Source organism: Dicentrarchus labrax, unplaced genomic scaffold (assembly GCF_905237075.1).
Source record: "Dicentrarchus labrax unplaced genomic scaffold, dlabrax2021, whole genome shotgun sequence".
NCBI lineage: Eukaryota > Metazoa > Chordata > Actinopteri > Moronidae > Dicentrarchus > Dicentrarchus labrax.
Window position 1 is genome coordinate 20,409,864 of NW_026136706.1, and position 18,821 is coordinate 20,428,684.

General features: G+C 40.5%; 1 protein-coding gene across 19 annotated transcripts in view; it reads left to right on the forward strand.

Annotated features, from left to right (window-relative positions):
- The first annotated feature begins 1,998 nt into the window (after positions 1 to 1,998).
- Positions 1,999 to 18,821, forward strand: part of mycbp2 (MYC binding protein 2) — a 62,425-nt gene continuing 45,602 nt past the window's right edge. For all 19 annotated transcript variants that reach the window (XM_051404596.1, XM_051404599.1, XM_051404604.1 and 16 more), the window contains exons 1-9: positions 1,999 to 2,719; positions 4,686 to 4,761; positions 10,560 to 10,775; positions 12,955 to 13,108; positions 13,395 to 13,591; positions 14,819 to 15,061; positions 16,502 to 16,573; positions 16,770 to 16,866; positions 16,978 to 17,051. In XM_051404596.1, coding sequence (XP_051260556.1) covers positions 2,448 to 2,719; positions 4,686 to 4,761; positions 10,560 to 10,775; positions 12,955 to 13,108; positions 13,395 to 13,591; positions 14,819 to 15,061; positions 16,502 to 16,573; positions 16,770 to 16,866; positions 16,978 to 17,051 — 1,401 coding nt within the window. In that variant the 5' untranslated portion in view covers positions 1,999 to 2,447. The remainder of the gene's footprint in view (positions 2,720 to 4,685; positions 4,762 to 10,559; positions 10,776 to 12,954; positions 13,109 to 13,394; positions 13,592 to 14,818; positions 15,062 to 16,501; positions 16,574 to 16,769; positions 16,867 to 16,977; positions 17,052 to 18,821) is intronic.

Genomic DNA, 18,821 nt, shown 5'->3' on the forward strand with positions numbered 1-18,821 from the left:
GGATGCATAAATTCAAGCGGAAATGACTGACACTGGGTGGTGATAGAGCTATAATGATGGACATGAAAAATACTGGTTTTGCAACTACTATACAAATAAACAAAAAAAAAACAAGTTGCCAAAGGCATGTCCTGACCATTTTATAATCAGCTAGTGAGTGTGAAAGTCAAGACACAACAAAGGCATTTTTTTGAAGCTATAGAACATATGTGCTCAAATATTTCTGAATGACACTGATACACTTTCCTATCGTTCCAGCGCCCTATCTATACTTTTTTAAATTCCAACTCCAGTTCCTGGATGTATGTGTACCAACTGGATTTTCTCCCTGCCAGTTCAGCTCACGCTTGTAACACTCTTGCCTGACCTATGGCATCATCTTGGCCTAGATATCCCACCCCTCCTTCCTCCATTTGTCCTAACAGGACAGAACTGAGACAACCAGGGGTTAAATGAGCTTCTGGATGTGGCTGCATCTTCAGGTTATACAATTCAATGCCAAATCACTCTCTTTTTATAACCTAAAGACCATTAGGAAGAAGAGGGCCAAGGATGTCAGCAGTACTTCAGTAGACTTTTACAATACACTTCAACTGAGCTGCTTTTCACTTCCAATATTTCATAATGAAATCCTAATAGGACTGTCCCTCCGTTTTATGTTAATAAATTCTTCCTCAGTCAGTTGTCATCTCTGATACACACTAGCACTCTGATACTGCGCATGATTATCTCTGAATGCTTCCTGGGTTGCTATGAGAAGAGGCTGTAGACCGACCCCTCTCTTGTTATTGGGCCATTGCAATGCTTCACAGCCAATAAAGCACCACCAGGGCCTGTGTAAATCTCTTTCTCTCTCTCTCTCTCTCTCTCTCTCTCTCTCTCTCTCTCTCTCCAATAAATGTACATGCACATCCACACTTACATACATTTTTACCACCCTTTTAAAAGGATGACATTAATTTTAACTTTGACATTAGGGAGATTCAGTACAATGGAGCATTGTGGACGTTAACTTGCTAAAAACATGTTGACAGTCAGACATACGTGTATGAGGGACACATTACGTACATTTCAGTGAAATACACACCGCCTGCACCTGTTTTCCTTTGCACACCTTTTGTATTGCAGCGTGTTATTGGCCTTCACTGCCATCTGGACTGCTGTTACCCAACACAGTGTCTCCCAGATTCCCCCCTGCAGTATTCCTGCTCCTCCTGCACTCTTGTGTCAGAAAGTGAAAATGAAAGTATTACTATCATCATAATCTGTATGTTGGATTTGTGAGGCATTTAAGTGTTCCCATGCAATTTAATTTTTAGGCATAAATAAACATATAGTGTATCTGCTATCTCGCTAAATGTGAGCCATATCATAAAAGGGTTCATATTTTACTGTAGGTATGTAGAGCTGTGTAGACCTTGACTAGGGCCTGCTGAGTGAAGAAGACCACTGTGCCATCCAGATTTAATCAAAAGATGGCTGCAATCCTTCTGCAAACTAATGAGTTTGAGATCAAATGGCCACATGTCACAGCTATACAGTGGTCACTGGAGAAGGAAGTACAATGCTAACATTATTCCGGCTGCTAATTAACGTTACAGTAGTGGGCTAAATGGATTGTAAATGATAGCAGAGAAGAGATTATGAACTATAAAACCAAATCAGTCTTATCATAATGCAACACCGGTTTAAAGGTCGCTTCATCGCTTTCCAAAGTATCTCAGTGTGCCAATTTTAGATCAAACTGGGAGGGGCCCTGGACAGACCTCTACAAATTAAATGTCCAGATTCCAACTGTGCACATTGTGCAAAATAACTTCTGTGGTTCTTCTTTCCATCCATAATGCTAGCTTTCACTTCCACGCCTGTCAATGCAATGTGTGTTTAAATAAAGAATATCTGAATAATTGTACACAGGGAGGTAATCGTTCAAATAAATCAATGATAGCATCGCCCGATTTTAGTCATATGAAAATATCCCGGCATGCTAGCGACGCAAGACTCAGCCAGGGAGGGGAGGGATGATGGAGCTAAGATGGCAGCCCAACTGAGGGTGCTGCCTCTCTGGGGTCAAGAAATATTCAAGGAACGAATAAAACCGAAACACGACAAGGCGACGCTTGGAAATTAAAGATTGACGGTTCTGCTATTTTCTTAAGAAAATTTCGTTATGGCTTGAGAAGATATATTTTCGACGAGGCGAGCACCGTGTTGACGCTGTGGAAGATCGGAAGACCCGTACGTTGTAGCTGCACCACCAGATTGGCTACGATTTGCGCTGACAATAACTGGGGGACCGTGGATGCTAATTGGGGTATTTCTGCAACTTGGGACGGACAAATAATGTGACATGTGGCGGATTTAATGACAAGTGGATTGCAACTGATGGCTAGATATTATCTAGCTGTGATATCTTTTGTGTGATATATGCATTGTTCTCCAAAACGATGATGTGTGCTGCTGCGGCAGCGGCCGCCGGTGGAGGGATCCTGCCCTCCTCATCGCCGTCGATGGGGCTGGGTGTCAGGGTCATTTCTGGAGCAGGAGCCGATCTTTCCACCATTGGTTCGGGAATGGGTTCTTGTCCGACAACCGGAGCCCAGTCGGATTGTCGGACTCGGTACCAGCTTTTACTCTCAGGGAGAGCTCTGGCCGAAAGATACAGGCGGATTTATACCACCGCTATCAATGATAAAGAGCAGGGGATAAATCAAGGAAGGTGAGTAGCTAACGTGAAAATACAGATATCGCAGATGCTGGTCTGTCATTTGTGGAGCTAACGAAGCTAACGACCGTAGGCTAACATTAACCCTTACTTAACGGTACTTCAATTAACACCAGCAACGTCAAAGATCATTGTTGTGCTCAGCTCTTAAGCTAGTGCGACTTTTATCACACAAGTCATTGTTTTAACTACAAACAATTTGCCAGGACCCTCATAGTTTGGGTGCACACTCTTGCGGTGGGTCAGCTTGCTAGGTAGCATTTTGGCTTTGACTTCCCTAGCTTATCGGAGCCCGCTAAGCTAACGTTACGTTAGTTCACCCCTGCTCGAGTGGTCTGCACTCTGGGGGGCTCTGGACCTTGTGTTTGCGTTAGACGCGGACACATTGTCAGTGTCACTGAAATAAAATCACGACCCACTTCGGCAACAACGACGACAACGGAAAAAAAAAGTGCACTATTCACGGAGCTATATCCAAAACAAGCTAGCCTGCTCACTGTCATGACAGCGGTTAGTCGATTTGTTTTGAGCAGTAACGTTAACGTTAGCTAACTGATACCCAGAGCCAGCTAAACGTAAACAAACACACTGCTCATGTAATACCCTGTGGGGTTTCTGTTTTGTTTCACACATGTTTAATCAGTCACTGCGTTGGTTGTCGCCATATATTAACGTTATCTAGTCATTTAATACTGTCTGATTTGGTGGGCTGTGTGTATTTAGGCCCAACGGCGTCACTGTTTCGAAAGCTAGCTAACGTCACGTTAACTGACGTTGAGGAGCATCAGCCCTTCCCCAGGTTGTCTTTACGGAAAACACCGATTTATTTTTCAAGAATCTCGGAGCTGATAACGACTACACAGTCAATTAAACGCACAATAGATACATTGTACTACTCATAATAAACAAAATTGCCTAAAACGTTTGACATGTGTGGGTGAGGATGAACTCATTTGATTTTCTGGCATAAGCGGGTAATACAGTTACGTCATTCTAGTCAGTCTGTCAGGTTGTGGACTGAGTAGCTGGATGAGTGCAGCATCCTCCCTCACTCATACACAGTGCTTTCATGGGTCAGTGTAGCTGTTGTTGAAATGTTTGACACCGGTGTTTTCATAACCCACTCCTGAATTCATAGTCTATACAGATTTATCATGTTATTTTGAACTACCATCTTATTTGACACCAATCTCTCCATTTATCTGAGAGTGAAGTATCTGGGTTGTAGATTACATGCAACAACAGTGATGAAACCAAAAATACACATTTGAGTTTGTCAAGAAAGCAAGAGGTGTGCAATATTATTATTTTAACACTTAGACCTTAAAAAGTAGTGATAACTATTACTAATTCATACACTACCCTTCTGTTGTTAGTAGGAATACTATTTGTGGTCCCTAGCACTTGTCACGATTGATTGATTTTATCTGGCAGTTTCATTTTTAAAACACCAAATCAGCCAGGACAGTGAGTGCTTACATAAAAGGAAAAGTCAGGATACCACAATAAAGCCCTAAGGCTTATTTCTGTTGTGGTCTTGTTTGGGATGGACGTGGGGGGGACGACGTGTAGGTGAGGGGTCATTGGCAGCTTGATTTGTAAAGGAAATGTTTTGGGGCTTTGTCAAGATGAGAAACACTGAATCTGGTGATAACTGCTACAACACACACTGACAGTTGAGTTGGGTATACTGCACTTCAAAGGACATTGCCAGCTGCATTAGATGCGAACTCTGCAAGGATAAAAAAGTGAAAGTGAGATAACCATCAAAGACATCTGAAACAAGATTCAAGATTTCGAACACCTGTTACGAACAAATGAATGAATGATGAAGATGACGATAAAGCTTGTGATAACATGAAACAAAATGTCTTAAATGTTATGCTATGTGTTTGAGTGCAACTATTGCCAAAGCATACAGTATGAATTGCAATACTGAGTGATCACTGTATACTTTCAGGGGAAAAAAGGCTTTGAGTAAGAAGAAACTGAAAAGGCGACAGAAGGTCAAGTCAAAAGTCAAATCAAGAACAAAGGTAAGAGACCACTAACCAATTGTTACACAATTCTACACCGTTTCCTCCTTCTGTGTAATGCTACTATTGCTGTATTTATATTTGAATATTATTAATAGATATGTTCAGAGGAGCTATATATATAAAATGACCTAACTTGTTTATACCTCTTGATGAATAAAACGATACAAACAAAATACAATACAAATCACAAGTAGGTGCAATATTTATTAGAGGGATGCCTAACATTCTCAGTATGTCTTAAAACATTTCATAGACTAAATATAAATGTAATATTTGGCGTTATATTAATAAGAACAATATGACTGACAGTTTTAATTTTCAACTGTCACAGCCTGAAGTTTGCACTGATAAATCCTTACAGCTAAATGAATGAATTTAACAGATTGAGGATCAGATTAAAGATAAGGTTAGATTCTCTGCAGTCCTGAAGGTGGTTGGCAGAACAACTATTGTTATTGGCTGGACTGGTCAGGTGCCAGGAAGCCCATCCACACATGAAGCTGGAGAGGTGGATGGGCACAATGTGAGACAAATGGGAGTGGCTCTGGCTTGTGCATGATGGCCTGTTGCCGAGCGACCTAATGTGTTCCACATCTCCACGGCAACAGTTGCCTGCCTCCATCTCCTTCATCCAAAGAGGGAACCTGGTCTGTATCATTGGATGTGGTCGTGTTTTTGCCTCTGCTGTAGACATTGCATGCTAACCAGGTGATCCTCAAGTTATGACAACTAATATAATCCACTCAGATTATATTGATTTATCTCTTCGCTGTTTTTCTCAGAGAGTGAGAGAGTAGCCTGGTCTGTGGTTGGCATGTAATGTTGTTAGTCAGTGTTTAGATTTAACTTTGTTACAGTGATTTTTTCCAACAGGCAAAAGCAAGAGATATTGATGTGATCGTAGCAGAAAAAGACAGAGGCTTTACTAGTTGGTCGTCTCGTACCTCAAAACTATCCCAGACAAGAAATTCAATGTACAGTGGGCTAGTCAATTAAGTTCTCTTCAGGCTGACTTGTGTTCAGTGAGTTGATGTCCTGGAACAGCAGAAGATACACTAGAGACAGAGATTGGAGTGGTAGGCAAGGCTGGCTGACAGGCAGGCATAATAACGTGTGCAGTTAGATGGGCAGTCATGCTGTATTTGTATATTGTGCTCACTCTTTCTCTGTCAAGCCTCTCACACTGACATGGTCAGACAAGAGTGTGGTTTGAAAGGTTCTCTTCTCCCCCTTTGTCTGCCTCTGTGCTTATAAACATATGAAAGTGGAGTCAGAACAAAACACAGTGTCTTGTTTACAAGCAGATATGTTGTGATATATTTTTTACTATAATATAATGTTACAAATTATACATTTAACAGAGCAGCATTCTATGGACCTGTCCTCAAGAATACGTTTTTCTCGTGTCATAACAACAACAACAATGGCGGACTACTACTACTTGTTTGTAAACTGCCTATGCTCCATGGCTTCTTTTCTGGTTTTAGTGTATTGGTGTGGCGGCGTCACAGCGCCACATACAGGCCTGGCATATGTACTACAGCGTTTTGGGTCGTTGTCAGTGAATCCGTGTGGACGCAGATATTTCTGGAAACGACGCCGTGTTTACGGAGATTTTTTCCGAAACGACATCGTATTGGGTGAGGCCGCGTATTCGTGAGGACAGGCCCTATGTCTATGTAATACATATAATCTATAAAATCTGCCTGACTGCAGTGCACCTGTATCATTTCTTTCAAATCTGAGTGCGAGGTACTCCTTAAAGTGTTAGATACCAAGTATCTTATAAATTAGTCATCCATACTGTTGCATGAAACCTTGAAACCATGATTCTGACCCCTCTTTGAATTCTGGGAACCCCCACCACTCGCTGCACGTTACACTTTTACACTGAAGAAATTACAGTTAGTGTGAATGAATAAGTGTGTCAGTTACATTTATCAAACTGTATCTTTAAATAAAAAGTGTAAACCCAACTTTCTCATTAGCAAGATACATACCTCAGTATATCAGAAGATGAGGGGTTTGAAAAACAATTATTTTCAGCTGGTTATTCCAATAATATTAGGGGGTTAGGTAGCTAAAACCAGTTAGAAAAAAAATTGTGTTTTTTAAAAAAAAATTTTTTGTTTGTATGTGAAGAGATTCAAATTTGGGATGCATATTGACATGGCTTGCAGAGGAACATAATTTGTAGGAGACTGAACTGAGTAGGATGTATTTATAACCTAGGTAAATTGAAATAGATATGACAGAGAACAATGCTGTTGTGTATTACTGGTAGTTAGATAGTAAATGGGTCGATCAAGTCAAATAAAATTGTGTAGCATCTCACTGTTTAAATTATTAATATAAAAAATGGACAGAATATCCATAAAAAGTATTGATTGTAGAATCAAAATTATTTGCCATTATTAAGTATGACAGCTAATAGCCCCAGTTTGTGCCTCTCATGTATTAACAGCCTTACAGTCAGAGCTAAGCATTCTTCTCTCCAGAAAAAATAAATATGCAGCAATGTTTGGAAAACCCAGAAGGTTGTTTAACAAAACTTAGTGCTGCTCTGATGATCTTTCTATAATCCTCAAGAATACTTTTAATTGTATGGATGAAAAAATATTCTGTCTGCTGCATGATTACAAAAGACCTTTAACTCATTGTGATCTTTTTCCTAATCCAAACAAAGATGGTAGCCATCAGTAACCTGGTTAGGAAACAGTCTTGTCATGCATTGGACAGACATTTTTTTCCCCCTTCAGATGGTTAGAAGAGTCTTTGAGGATTCTTATGTATAACCCCAAAGGTCTTGGTGCCCCCTACGCACTATACTTCTATCTTGGTGCATGCGGTCTAAGGTTGAGTCTGAGTAAAGACAGGCATGGTCTGTCGTCTTTAACATTACAAGGGATTATTGGATGAATATTAAGTATTGTAATAGTGTCCTATTGCATATTTACTCATCTGATACGGTGGTGCAAACTCACACTCACTCCGCTTGAGCCTCTGCTTTGGAAGACACAGTTTGGAAAACGTTTTTTTTCTTATTTTTCCATAAATCCAGCAATCTGAAATGTGTGGATGTCTAAGTGCGGTCAGGGGCTCTATAGCAGCCTTTTCCAAAGCTTTTAGATGGCTATTAAATCAGCAGTGAAGTGCAGACAGAAACACAAAAGAAACTCTCAGGTGAACAGTGTGTTTGTGTGATGGGTTGGTGCCTTTTTAAAAAGTGAGAAGAAACCACAAAACATCAGAAGGTCATTTGGCTTTGCATTTGTGTCTGCCTTTGCTTTTGTACAACATGATATAGCGTGAAGGTGTCACTTTTAATGGCTTTTCTGATAATTTGTTCAGTTTTAAATTGAATTTGTTTGCTCTAGTGTAACCTGCCAATGACAATTTTCACTTGCAGCGTGAGGATCATGTTTCAGCTGCTTCATGTTCTGTCTGTAAGATGTAACCAATCAGATGTAGTGTAACATATGTGATTGTTGTTGTTGATAGTAGTAATAGTGCAGATTTCTATGTGTTCAATCTGGAGGCATTGAGCGTTGAGTTGGAAAGACTTGGGTTTATAGCAGACACTGAAATATGCTATAGAGTTACATTATGGAAGTTACAAGACTCAACATATTTGAAACTAGGGACTAAAACTAATCTTGGCTTCAGATTTTAATAATAATAGCACCACACAACAAAGTTAGATTTTGTTTACTGTTGTTGTAATATCACATTTGTTCTTAGTAGGGACCCTCCTTCTTCGTTTTTTATAAGCCAGAAAGGTATCCTATCTCGAATGCTCATCTTCAATGCACATGCAGTATTTTGTTTGGTCTCTACATATACCAAGAAACTCATTTCACTCCCTTTTTTATATATTTGGGTTATTATAGCATCTCTAGGTTATTTTAATCCTTTGAAGTATGCTTTACAGGCAATGTGCTCCTTTGTGAATGCTGTACAGTCACTGTCACAACTGCGTCTCTAGCAGCAAGACAGGAGAGCTGTAGACAGTACTGTTAGATGAGAGGGCAGCTAATATCCTCCCCACTGATTTGAGCTGAGAATGAATGACCTCTCTCCCCAAATAGATGACATCACCCTCTGTGATTGTGAAGCCAAAAGCGCAACACTGCAAGAGAGGCACAATCGATCAATAGGGTTCTCTAGAGGTTACCTCAGGACTGTAGTTAAAAATGCCTTGCTTGGTGTGATAGAGAAAGCTTATCAGTTAGTAAGCTTATCAAGTTTCTCTCCAGAGTGTAGTTTCTCTAATCATAACGATTACTGGATGTAACTGCTTAAGGTTTGCTATAATGATTTTATTGTAAATCTTCTCTTTTGGCTGGTCCACCTCATTTATATAAGTAATACCATACAACAACACCACTAACTAAAGCCCCCCAAAATGACTATTAAAGTGACTGTAACTGACATTTTACTATACTAATGTCTCAAATCACACTGTGAAAACTGAAAACTGTCAGTGTGAAAGGAGTGTTTTAGTTCACTCTCATCGCTCTCATAATGTCATTTTTGGCTGTAGCAGGTACTGTTTTTATAAACTACCATCCCAACACGAAACAGCAGGCAGACACAGTTAGCAACGAGCTGGTGAACAACACAGTGGAACATTTAGCAGATATTTCCCTTAAGAGTTGGTAAAGACCGAAAACAGGGATAAAAGAGATGGAATATTGGACCTGTGGTTCTCTGTAACAGTTTACTAACAAGTTCAACATATTATCTTGAAAGGTGATAATATGTCAATTCATAACCAGTTTAACTTGATTCATTCATTGGTTATGTAAAATGTTGGGTAAGCCATTTTGTAACAGCAGTGACTGTGTTGAGCTGATCTAGAAATGGGTAAACTCTTACCAAGCTGAGTGTGAACAAAAGTCCCGAGGAGCCAAAGCAAAAGAAGGAGTAATTTTATGTCACAGTTGTACAATACTGACTAGACATAAGGACAAAGGCAGAAACGATTGCATAAAAACTGTGTTCTAGTTATATAATTTTGTATTCAAAGCCAAATGTAACCGCTAACATCTACCTAGAGTCTTTTAGGTTTATGTTTGGGAGCCTGTGTCTTTCAGATGTGCTTTTACTCGTAAAGCCAGTTGAGAAATTACCAAACTTACTGTGGTCAGTAGAGACTTGCTTTGGCTAGGCGTGTCCATTAATGGATGTACACTAAAATGAGTTCTTAAGCAACTGCATGAGTCATGAACAGTCGAGGGACACAAACCAAAATGAATGAATGAATTACCTGTGATATAATGTTTACAACTCCTCTTAGAAACAGACAGGACCCCAAATGCAGCAATACGTTACTTTCTGCTTTGGTCCAAACCAAGTGGCCTCAAAAATGACTAGAAGCTAAAGCCCATGCTTTGTACAGAAACTGTCTTACTCCATAGAGATCTAATTAAAGCATGCTTGCTGCTCTCTCAAAATACAGTCATGTTTGACTGTTTGCCCTCAAGGCATTATGGTCTCACCAGGAGACCACTATTGTGTCTCAAAGACGGTTTCAATAAAAAGATGTTAACGCTTAAAGTAAGGTGCCTTTTATTTTCAGTGGACCAAGGGAGGCAAACTACAGGTGTAAACACAACCGACTGCAACTCTTCACAATTAGACATACTTATAAAGAATTGATATTGCAGTTTATAAATTACTATGTGGTGTGCTAAATAGCTTATTGGTGTACCAAATGATATCACACTTGTTGTTGCTAAGAAAAGGTTTTGCTGAGCTTTGCCGACCACTCACAAGTTACTGTTTTTCCACAGGCTGATGGTCTAGATGGAGCCCTCTGCGTACCGGACATCAAACTGCACAGCAACCCATCTGCATTCAATGTCTACTGCAATGTGCGGCACTGTGTGCTGGACTGGCAGCAGAGAGAGGCCTCCCTGGCGCTGGCTTCCAGGAGCTCGGTGCAGAGCGGCGACTCAGACAGTGAGGAGGAGGAAGAGTACCGCGAGCCAGCCGTGAAGCTGCCAAAGGTATGAGCAGCAGCATACTGTAATATGGCGAGAGCCAGCCAGTGCTCTTTATCTTAGGGATGCAACAATCCTTTATCTCCCCGGGCTTGTATGTAGGGCTCATCCTTCTTCTTATTGTTGTGATAATTAGAGACATTTTACCAGAGGTTTCAAACCCCCATCCTGTGAGGATTAGAGCCTCTGCTCTGTTACCCCAACTCCCCCTTGTAATCTGTGAGCCTGCCAGTTTATCTTTATTACTTCATATCAGGGCTCTCAGTTTTTATTTAAAATGTAAGCTTTTTCTCGTACGTGTGAACAAAATTGAATATTCAGTCTGTAATGACAGTTATTTTCTGATTCACTGTCTATGAACTGAGTGGACTCTTATTAAGTTTGCCTTACTCAAGTAAGGTGTTGTCACCTGACTTACTGCATGCCCTACTGCCCTGTCTGTAAACTAGCCTATTGCTGTTGTCTTAGATAACATAAAATAGAAGTGCAATCCATGATGAACAAATAAATACAACACCAAAGTGTCTAGAGGCAATGTGTCAAAGGTTTATTTTAGGTTCTGTGCCATAAATGGCAGAATAAAGGGAGGAAGTTAAGGGTGTTTGCTGACTTTGTAAAAGGCTATTACCTTACAGTCCCGTCATAAGATAAAGTAGCAACACTTGTCATCCAAGTGAGGCAGCAGGGGCCCCATAAATAAGCTGAACATCAATTGTACAACATAGTTTAGGATTAAGCTACAGGGATGCCTTCAAATTACCTGCATTATGCCCTACTTTTTTCTAATCTCTCATGCACATTGTGTTGCTGCTTTAAAATACTCTACTACATGACAAACAATTATACAGTGCGACAGCAGTTATTGTACAATTCTGTATTTGTACATGTTTGTGATGAGAATTGTTAGGGATCCATCGATTGGTAAAATCTGGGCCTATACCGATGTTTAAAATAACGATTTGTCTGATAGCTGATACCATCTCACCGATCCTGATACCAGTGTTTTTTTGCTGTTATTTATTCCCCCTTTTTTGCTGGGTAAACATAAAAATAAATAAATAAATAAAAAATACAGAGATAAGCATCTCTGCCTTGTTGCAGCTTAGTCTATTTCTCTTATCCTCATCAGCCACTCACTGTCTGTACTGCTGCATGGAGTACATATGTGTGCAATTTGTGCCAGTGCTGGAAAAAGGGGGTAATTATTTCTCCAATATCCAAGTAGGAAATAACTAGCACAACATTTATCCAGCACAAAATTGATTTGGTACAACAGATAAATATTGGCCACTGATACCAGTGAATGCCATCTTATATGCAGATAGGCAGTCAGTCAACAAGGCGAATACATCCCTAAGAATTGGTGTTGATGTGTATATATTGTTTAGCAGCTACATACTGGAATGTCACAGATGGATAGGTTTGATTTTGAATTGACATAATGGAAAACAAAGGCTGTATCTATTTTGTCCTATCAATTAAAAAACCTACTGCTGATATATATTGCTGTAATTTTTTGAGTGATTTAGTTTTGTCTTTTTTATATCTTTTCCAATTGGCATAAACTTATCTACCTTTTATCTGTTCTATTGTACTTTTTTATTAGTTATACACTGATGCTAAGCTTTCATTTGACTGTTACAAAACAAGTTCTTCACTGAAGTAGGAAGAAACATTGAAGCATTATTTGATTCACTAACAAGCCATACTGAGAGAGGACTGCATCCTTTTCTAGGCCAAACTCCTTTGCCTGCCTCCCTTTTCCATGCACTCAAGTGGGTCTATCATTATTCACAATCTTAATAGTGGATCTTGAAGCGGTAGTAACTGTACATACTGTGGGCCCCCAACTAAACATTTTGTTTTACTGTATTATGATGAGGCCATGCTATTAAAAGTAAGCATTCACTCTAAGCATCTGTTTTCCAATTCTGTTCATTTGGAATAATTATTAAAAGACACAGATTACTTACTGTATCAACATTATTAACAGGGGAAATAAGAGTAGAGTGTTGACAGAAACGGGTGATTGTCTTTAAAACTATGTCTATACACAATGTCCGTATGTGTCATCTTCATTTGCTGTGTAAAATGGTATCACAGCTAGTCCAGCTAGTCTTGGGCCGTGGTATGACAGCATAGTGTTCATTAGCTCATACAAATTTGCTTCTCTCTGTGTGTGCAGATCATTGGCATTGGCCTGTGTGGGGTATTTGAGCTGATAAAAGAGACTCGGTTCTCTCACCCCTCACTGTGCCTGCGTAGCCTGCAGGCCTTGTTGGACATGCTTCAGGGACAACAGCCTGAGGGCTTTCAGACTGAGCCTCCTGATGTGTTAGGTAAGGTTGAAAAGTTTTTCAGGTGGATGTGTACAATCTAATGCTAATCAGTTCAAAAGCCCTGCAACAAATTGTGTTAAAAGGTTCAGTTTTATTGACCCTGTCAAAGATATTTTGTTGCAACATAATAATCAAGTTGAGGCTGTAGTTAGATGCTGTGTTGTATTGGTCTGAATTATATTGTAATTTGTTAATAATGTTTTGTTCAGCCTGATTTACATACAGCACTCCTCTATTTTTCTCTTTTCACAAATGTCTAACCTACCCACCATGTATGCTTCCTCAGAGTCTCTTTTCCAGTTGTTGTTGGAGACCACGGTCCGGAGTACAGGGCCCAATGACCCAACAGGACAGGCCATCACTGCTCTTTCCTGCGCCTGTCTCTTTAGTCTGGTGGTGGCCTGGGGAGACACTGGCAAAATCCTGCAGGCCGTCTCTGCCATCCTCACCAACAACGGCAGCCATGCCTGCCAGACGATACAGGTAAGGGCTGCACAATTGGAGTTCTTCATTTTTATTTTTAATCTCTGGCATTCATTGCATTTGACTGGGATTCTTACACACCAATGTACCAAGGAAAATTCTTCGTATGTAAAAACTTACTTGTCAATAAACCTGATTCTGATTCAAGCACACAGTAAAATAAGATAGAAATAAGTCGGTCAGTCCAAACATTGCTTTTGCATAGTTAGTTATTTTGTTGTGCTAGACTTTCTTGGCACTGATAACTACGGATGATCAGCTCTTATCTTTGTACTGACCACCTGTTCACTATCTTACACTGAATACATTCCAGTTGATCTAATGCTTGTCTTGTTGTTAACATACCCAGTTGAATTTGTTAGTTTTCCAAAATACCTCCACCAAGACATTTGTACCCATATATTATTCAGGTTTTTCCTTCAGGTTAGTGGAAATGCTTTAGTTCAACAAAGTGCATTTAAGAAGGATAAAGTAACCTCTGGCTCCTCCATGCATTTCCTTTGAGCAGAGAGCCTCAAAGGAGTGTCTGGACAGCACAAATTGAGTTTTGGAAAATGTCAAGCCGCTCTGATTCTTCTGTTTGATTACGTTACCCTTCCTGAATTCTTCTGTTTGCTTCAATCTCTAGTTTGTTCCTTCTCTCTCCTCCCTCTGTTTCTTTCTATTTTTTGTATTGCTTCTTTAAAAACAAAAACTGTAACTTAAACAGTAAGTAGATTTGTGTGTAGGCTTTGTAACCATAAAAATGTTTCACCTTTATCTGTATATGGATAAAATTGTTACATTTGACTGGGGCTGCAGAGAGACTTTATAGCTCCACACATTTATCCCCCACAGACACAGGCCTGTGTGTTTGTTTTTTCCTGGTTGCTCATCTTTTAGGCATTGACTGGACTGTGAATCATTACAATGGCAGGCTGGCTGATGGGAAGTGTGGGCTTATGTGCTGTATACGCTTGTGTATATGTGTGTTTCTGTGAGCGATGTGTGTTTATATCTGCCATTGAAACAATATGAGAAATGTGTATGTGAAAATGCATTCAGACAAACTGAGAACAGGGTAAAATAACTACAGTCTCAGTCACTAACATGAGAACTTGACTCGATCAGCAACAAAGAAACTCACTGGCCTGTTCCCACCTGGTGCATCGTCTACTTCCATTATGTCACATTAGACATTTGCAGTTCTTCTTTCAGCACCCTCCTTGTCTTCTTAAATTTCACCAGGTGCCCACCATACTGAACGCACTACAGAGGAGTGTACAGGCTGTCCTGGTGGGAAAGATTCAAATCCAGGATTGGTTTGGGAATGGCATCAAACGCGCAGCCCTGATGAACAAGTGGGTCCTGAAAGAGGTAGCCATTGATGAGGATGAGCGCTGTCTTCTACAGACTGATGGTTCCTTCCTGTACTTGCTCTGCAAGGACGGACTCTACAAAGTGGGCTCTGGATACAGCGGCACTGTCAGGGTATGTACATAGCACTCAAAGCTGCATGTTGTCACTGTCGAGTGATAAGCACATATCTCCAAATCTGGTGACTTTTTCAGGTAAACTGAAGGATAAAGTGCTCCTTTATGGGTTGGGAAAATTCTCAAAATAAACGAACTGTTAAACTGGATTATTTTAAAATCTACTGTCATAAAACTTTAAGGATGGATTGTTGTTCTTGGCTCAGGAAAGGTTGATGATTTAGAGATAAATGGTTTTCACAGGATAGCAGTTGCCAGTTCATTAGGTACACTAAGTTAAAACTGATGCAGTCTAATACAACAGTCCTGCATACCAATGTCACAAAAACCGATACTTAAGTACCAAGTCGATGCCAATGTTTTGAAAATGTGACATTTTTCTACAGTACCGTAACTACCATAGGTACCGGGTAATCAATTCTTTCCAACCTGATGGGGCACCTCCTGTACAGTCTAATGACTGTCGCACACTGCTCTGCAGAAAAACACAGTCACAGACACTCTCTGGTGCAGATACGTCTTTATTTTATTTTTACCAGTGTGGACCAGGTAAAGCAATAGTTAACAGCAGTGAACACATCACCTGGCACTGATGAAATTCATTACTAGGTTGTTTTCTATCGTTTCCATAGGCTATGTCTTTAGCAACGAGCCACGTCCACACCCGCTTCGCCTGCTCTTGTTAAAACGGAATCGTGGGTGAAAAAAATCTCAAACACGAGTTGTGTCTTTTGGGCAACTTTATAAAAGTTACTGCTGAAGAAAGTCAAGAGAGACGCGTGCAGGGCGAGAAACGGAGAGAGATGGGGCACCGGTACCATTGTGTGTGCGTGTCAGAGAGGGAGGGAGGGAGGGAGGGAGGGAGGGAGAGGGAGGGAGGGAGAGAGGGAGGGAGGAGAGAGAGAGAGAGAGAGAGAGAGAGAGAGAGAGAGAGAGAGAGAGAGAGTATATGGGATTTATTGTTTTGTTTTTGTTTTTCACCGTGGTATTGATTTGGTATCGAGAATCTGCTAGGCGTACCTGATAAACTGGCAATTGAGTTGTATGTCTGTGTCTGATGTATGCAGGAAAGCTATGCATGTGATAGCAAAAAGACTGAATTGACTTTCTACGCATGATCATGTGATGAAATCAATTTTAAACATGGAGTGACCCTACATACAGTATTTCCCACTTGCAGATTGGCAGCTTACAGCAGCAGTTTTGTTTTCTAACAGCAGAGAACCATGCATGAACTTTGTAAAGCACTTGCCTTCGGTAGGAAATGTGCTATATAAATAATTTGGCATTCCTTTCTATTCTCCTACTTTAAAGAAGTGGATGACCAACACTACATGGCAGTGTTTGTTGTCGTCTGCTGATTTTTCCTCTGCCAACATTAAACTAAGGTTTGTCAGTGTTTGTGGTTGTCTGCTTATGTGTTATCAATGCCTCACAGGGCCATGTGTACAACTCCACGTCTCGTATCAGGAATCGAAAAGAGAAGAGATCATGGCTGGGGTTTGCTCAGGTAGGTTGTCATCAAGATGCTCCTCACATACATTTCAGTGAGGTGGCTTTGAAGAGGCAATGAGTTGTTTATCTGTCATCAGTGCTTAGTTTAGTGTTTGTCTCTGAGTCTCAACAGCTGTAAACACTGTTTTTAAAACAATAACTTGTTTAAATACAGTGTCATTATCATTTATTTGTTTCTATTATGTCTTCAGGGGTACTTGTTGTATCGGGACACAAGTAACCACACTATGTCGGCCATCAAGATCAACCCTGAGACTCTGGAGCATGAGGGAACGGTTGCCATGCCAGGTGCAAAGAAAACACTTTTATTTGGCTTGTTTTGAAGAAAAACACCCGATGGAAGTTAAGTCATCAAAATACCAATGAAAAATATTTATTCACTCTTACTTTTCTTTTCAGGTCAACATTCAGATGGACAGAACATAATCTTCACAGATGGAGAGTACATCAACCAGATCGCAGCCTGCAAAGACGTAAGTAATGTTCATCTTTCCTAGGCTCCTCAAAAGAAGACGTTTTTAAATTATTTAAAACGTAAAGAATCGGTATCGGAGGGGAAATCCTCTGTGTTCCTCAGGAGTTCCCCTACATGTGTAATTGAACCCAGCAAAAAAAAATGGTGGCTGGCTTTATGTGCATTTATAGGCTTATAAGATTGGTTTGCCGTTAAATCCCCTGCAGGCAGTCAGGTTTAAAAAGTCTTGAATAGTCATTGACTTGATCTTCCTTATTTATATTGCAGCAGTTAAGTTATGGGTTGATAGAGTATGTTTCAATCTCAGAGAGGTTGTTGTTTGTCAGCTTTTGTGAGCTGTTGTCCCTACTAAAAGGAAATGCAGACTGTGTTTGTGCATGGTCATCAGTTTCTTTATACACACACTAGTGCAATCAAACCGTTCCCTGCTCCTCATTTATCATCTTTTTTTATCTTGTGCAACTGAGTAAGCTGTCTTCCACATTGCATTATTTCCCTCATTAAAACCAAATCTTTTCTTCTGTTAATTAAAATGAGAATAGTCATTCCCCCTCAAACTGCCCTGTGAAGCATCTGTCATTTCCCTTGTTGTAGACGTTGTAGACGCCCTAGCCCCACTTTGAAGGACTCTCAGCTGATCACCAGCTGTGCAACGGGGGGGTAGCTATGTCTGTGTTTATATGTGCGGGTGTGTTGTGTATATGTGGGAGTGGCAGTGAGGACAGTGGCACCAGATGTGGTTCTCCAGAGAGCTTAATCTCTCAAGCAGTTATCTGCATAAGCACTCTGTAACGTGAGCGGGGGAGGGGAAGATCTGAAATCCATATATCTGCCATTGCAGCTAGCCTTCCTCCCGGGTTGCAGTTTCTAGGCTAATCAAGGGGGTGGTATACTGTATGGGGGGAGGCCTCGGAAGCTGCATGCATTTTTAGTGAGTAGCCAGAAAATGCAACCACCGCATAGACCACTTAACGGCTGAGGAAAACCACATGAGACACACAGTAAGGAGGTTTCAGATGACAGGAAGAAAAGGATGATATGGGTAAACTATAGGAGGTCAAGGGGATACTCAGAGGTATAAGGTAAAATGTAGGGAGGAAAAGTCAGGGGTTAGGGGGTAGTACAGGCCAAAGGGTATAGGCGCTTATTTAATGATTTGAGCGGCACATGTGCTTTGCTCGGGAGAAATCAAAGCACAATAAATAAATCTGTCATCATTACCACACAGTAGAAACCAGACCATTCCCACCCTACCCTTCATCCCTTTTTATATCCCTGTTGTCTCCCAATTATTTCCTTGTTGTGTTCCTCTCTTTACTCTCCCCTGTAAATTGTCTCTCTTAGCCACATCCCCTGCAGTCTGGCTAACCCACGCCTCTAGCATCCGTTATGTTCTCTGCAATAAGTCAGAGTGTGAGTTGTGGATAGATGTCACACGCTTTAGACAAATGGATATTCTAACACTGACATGGATGGGGTTTTAAGTTGCTATAGCCACTAATATTAAAACTTTTTGTACAGATTTCGTAATGCCGAAGCCATACCTACAGTAGATTGACACAAACTGCATTTAACAGTCAGTAGATTTTGGGAAATATGCTTATTTGCGTGTCTTATGTCTGTATACATTTTGAACTGTTCCTTTTATGAGCTTGATTTATTTTGAATATCACATTCAGTCAGGTGAAGTGGGTATATGTTTTCAAAAACCAAGGGCTTGTTGTGTCCTAATATCCAAATGCCACTCTGTAGCAATGTTGGTGTTGTG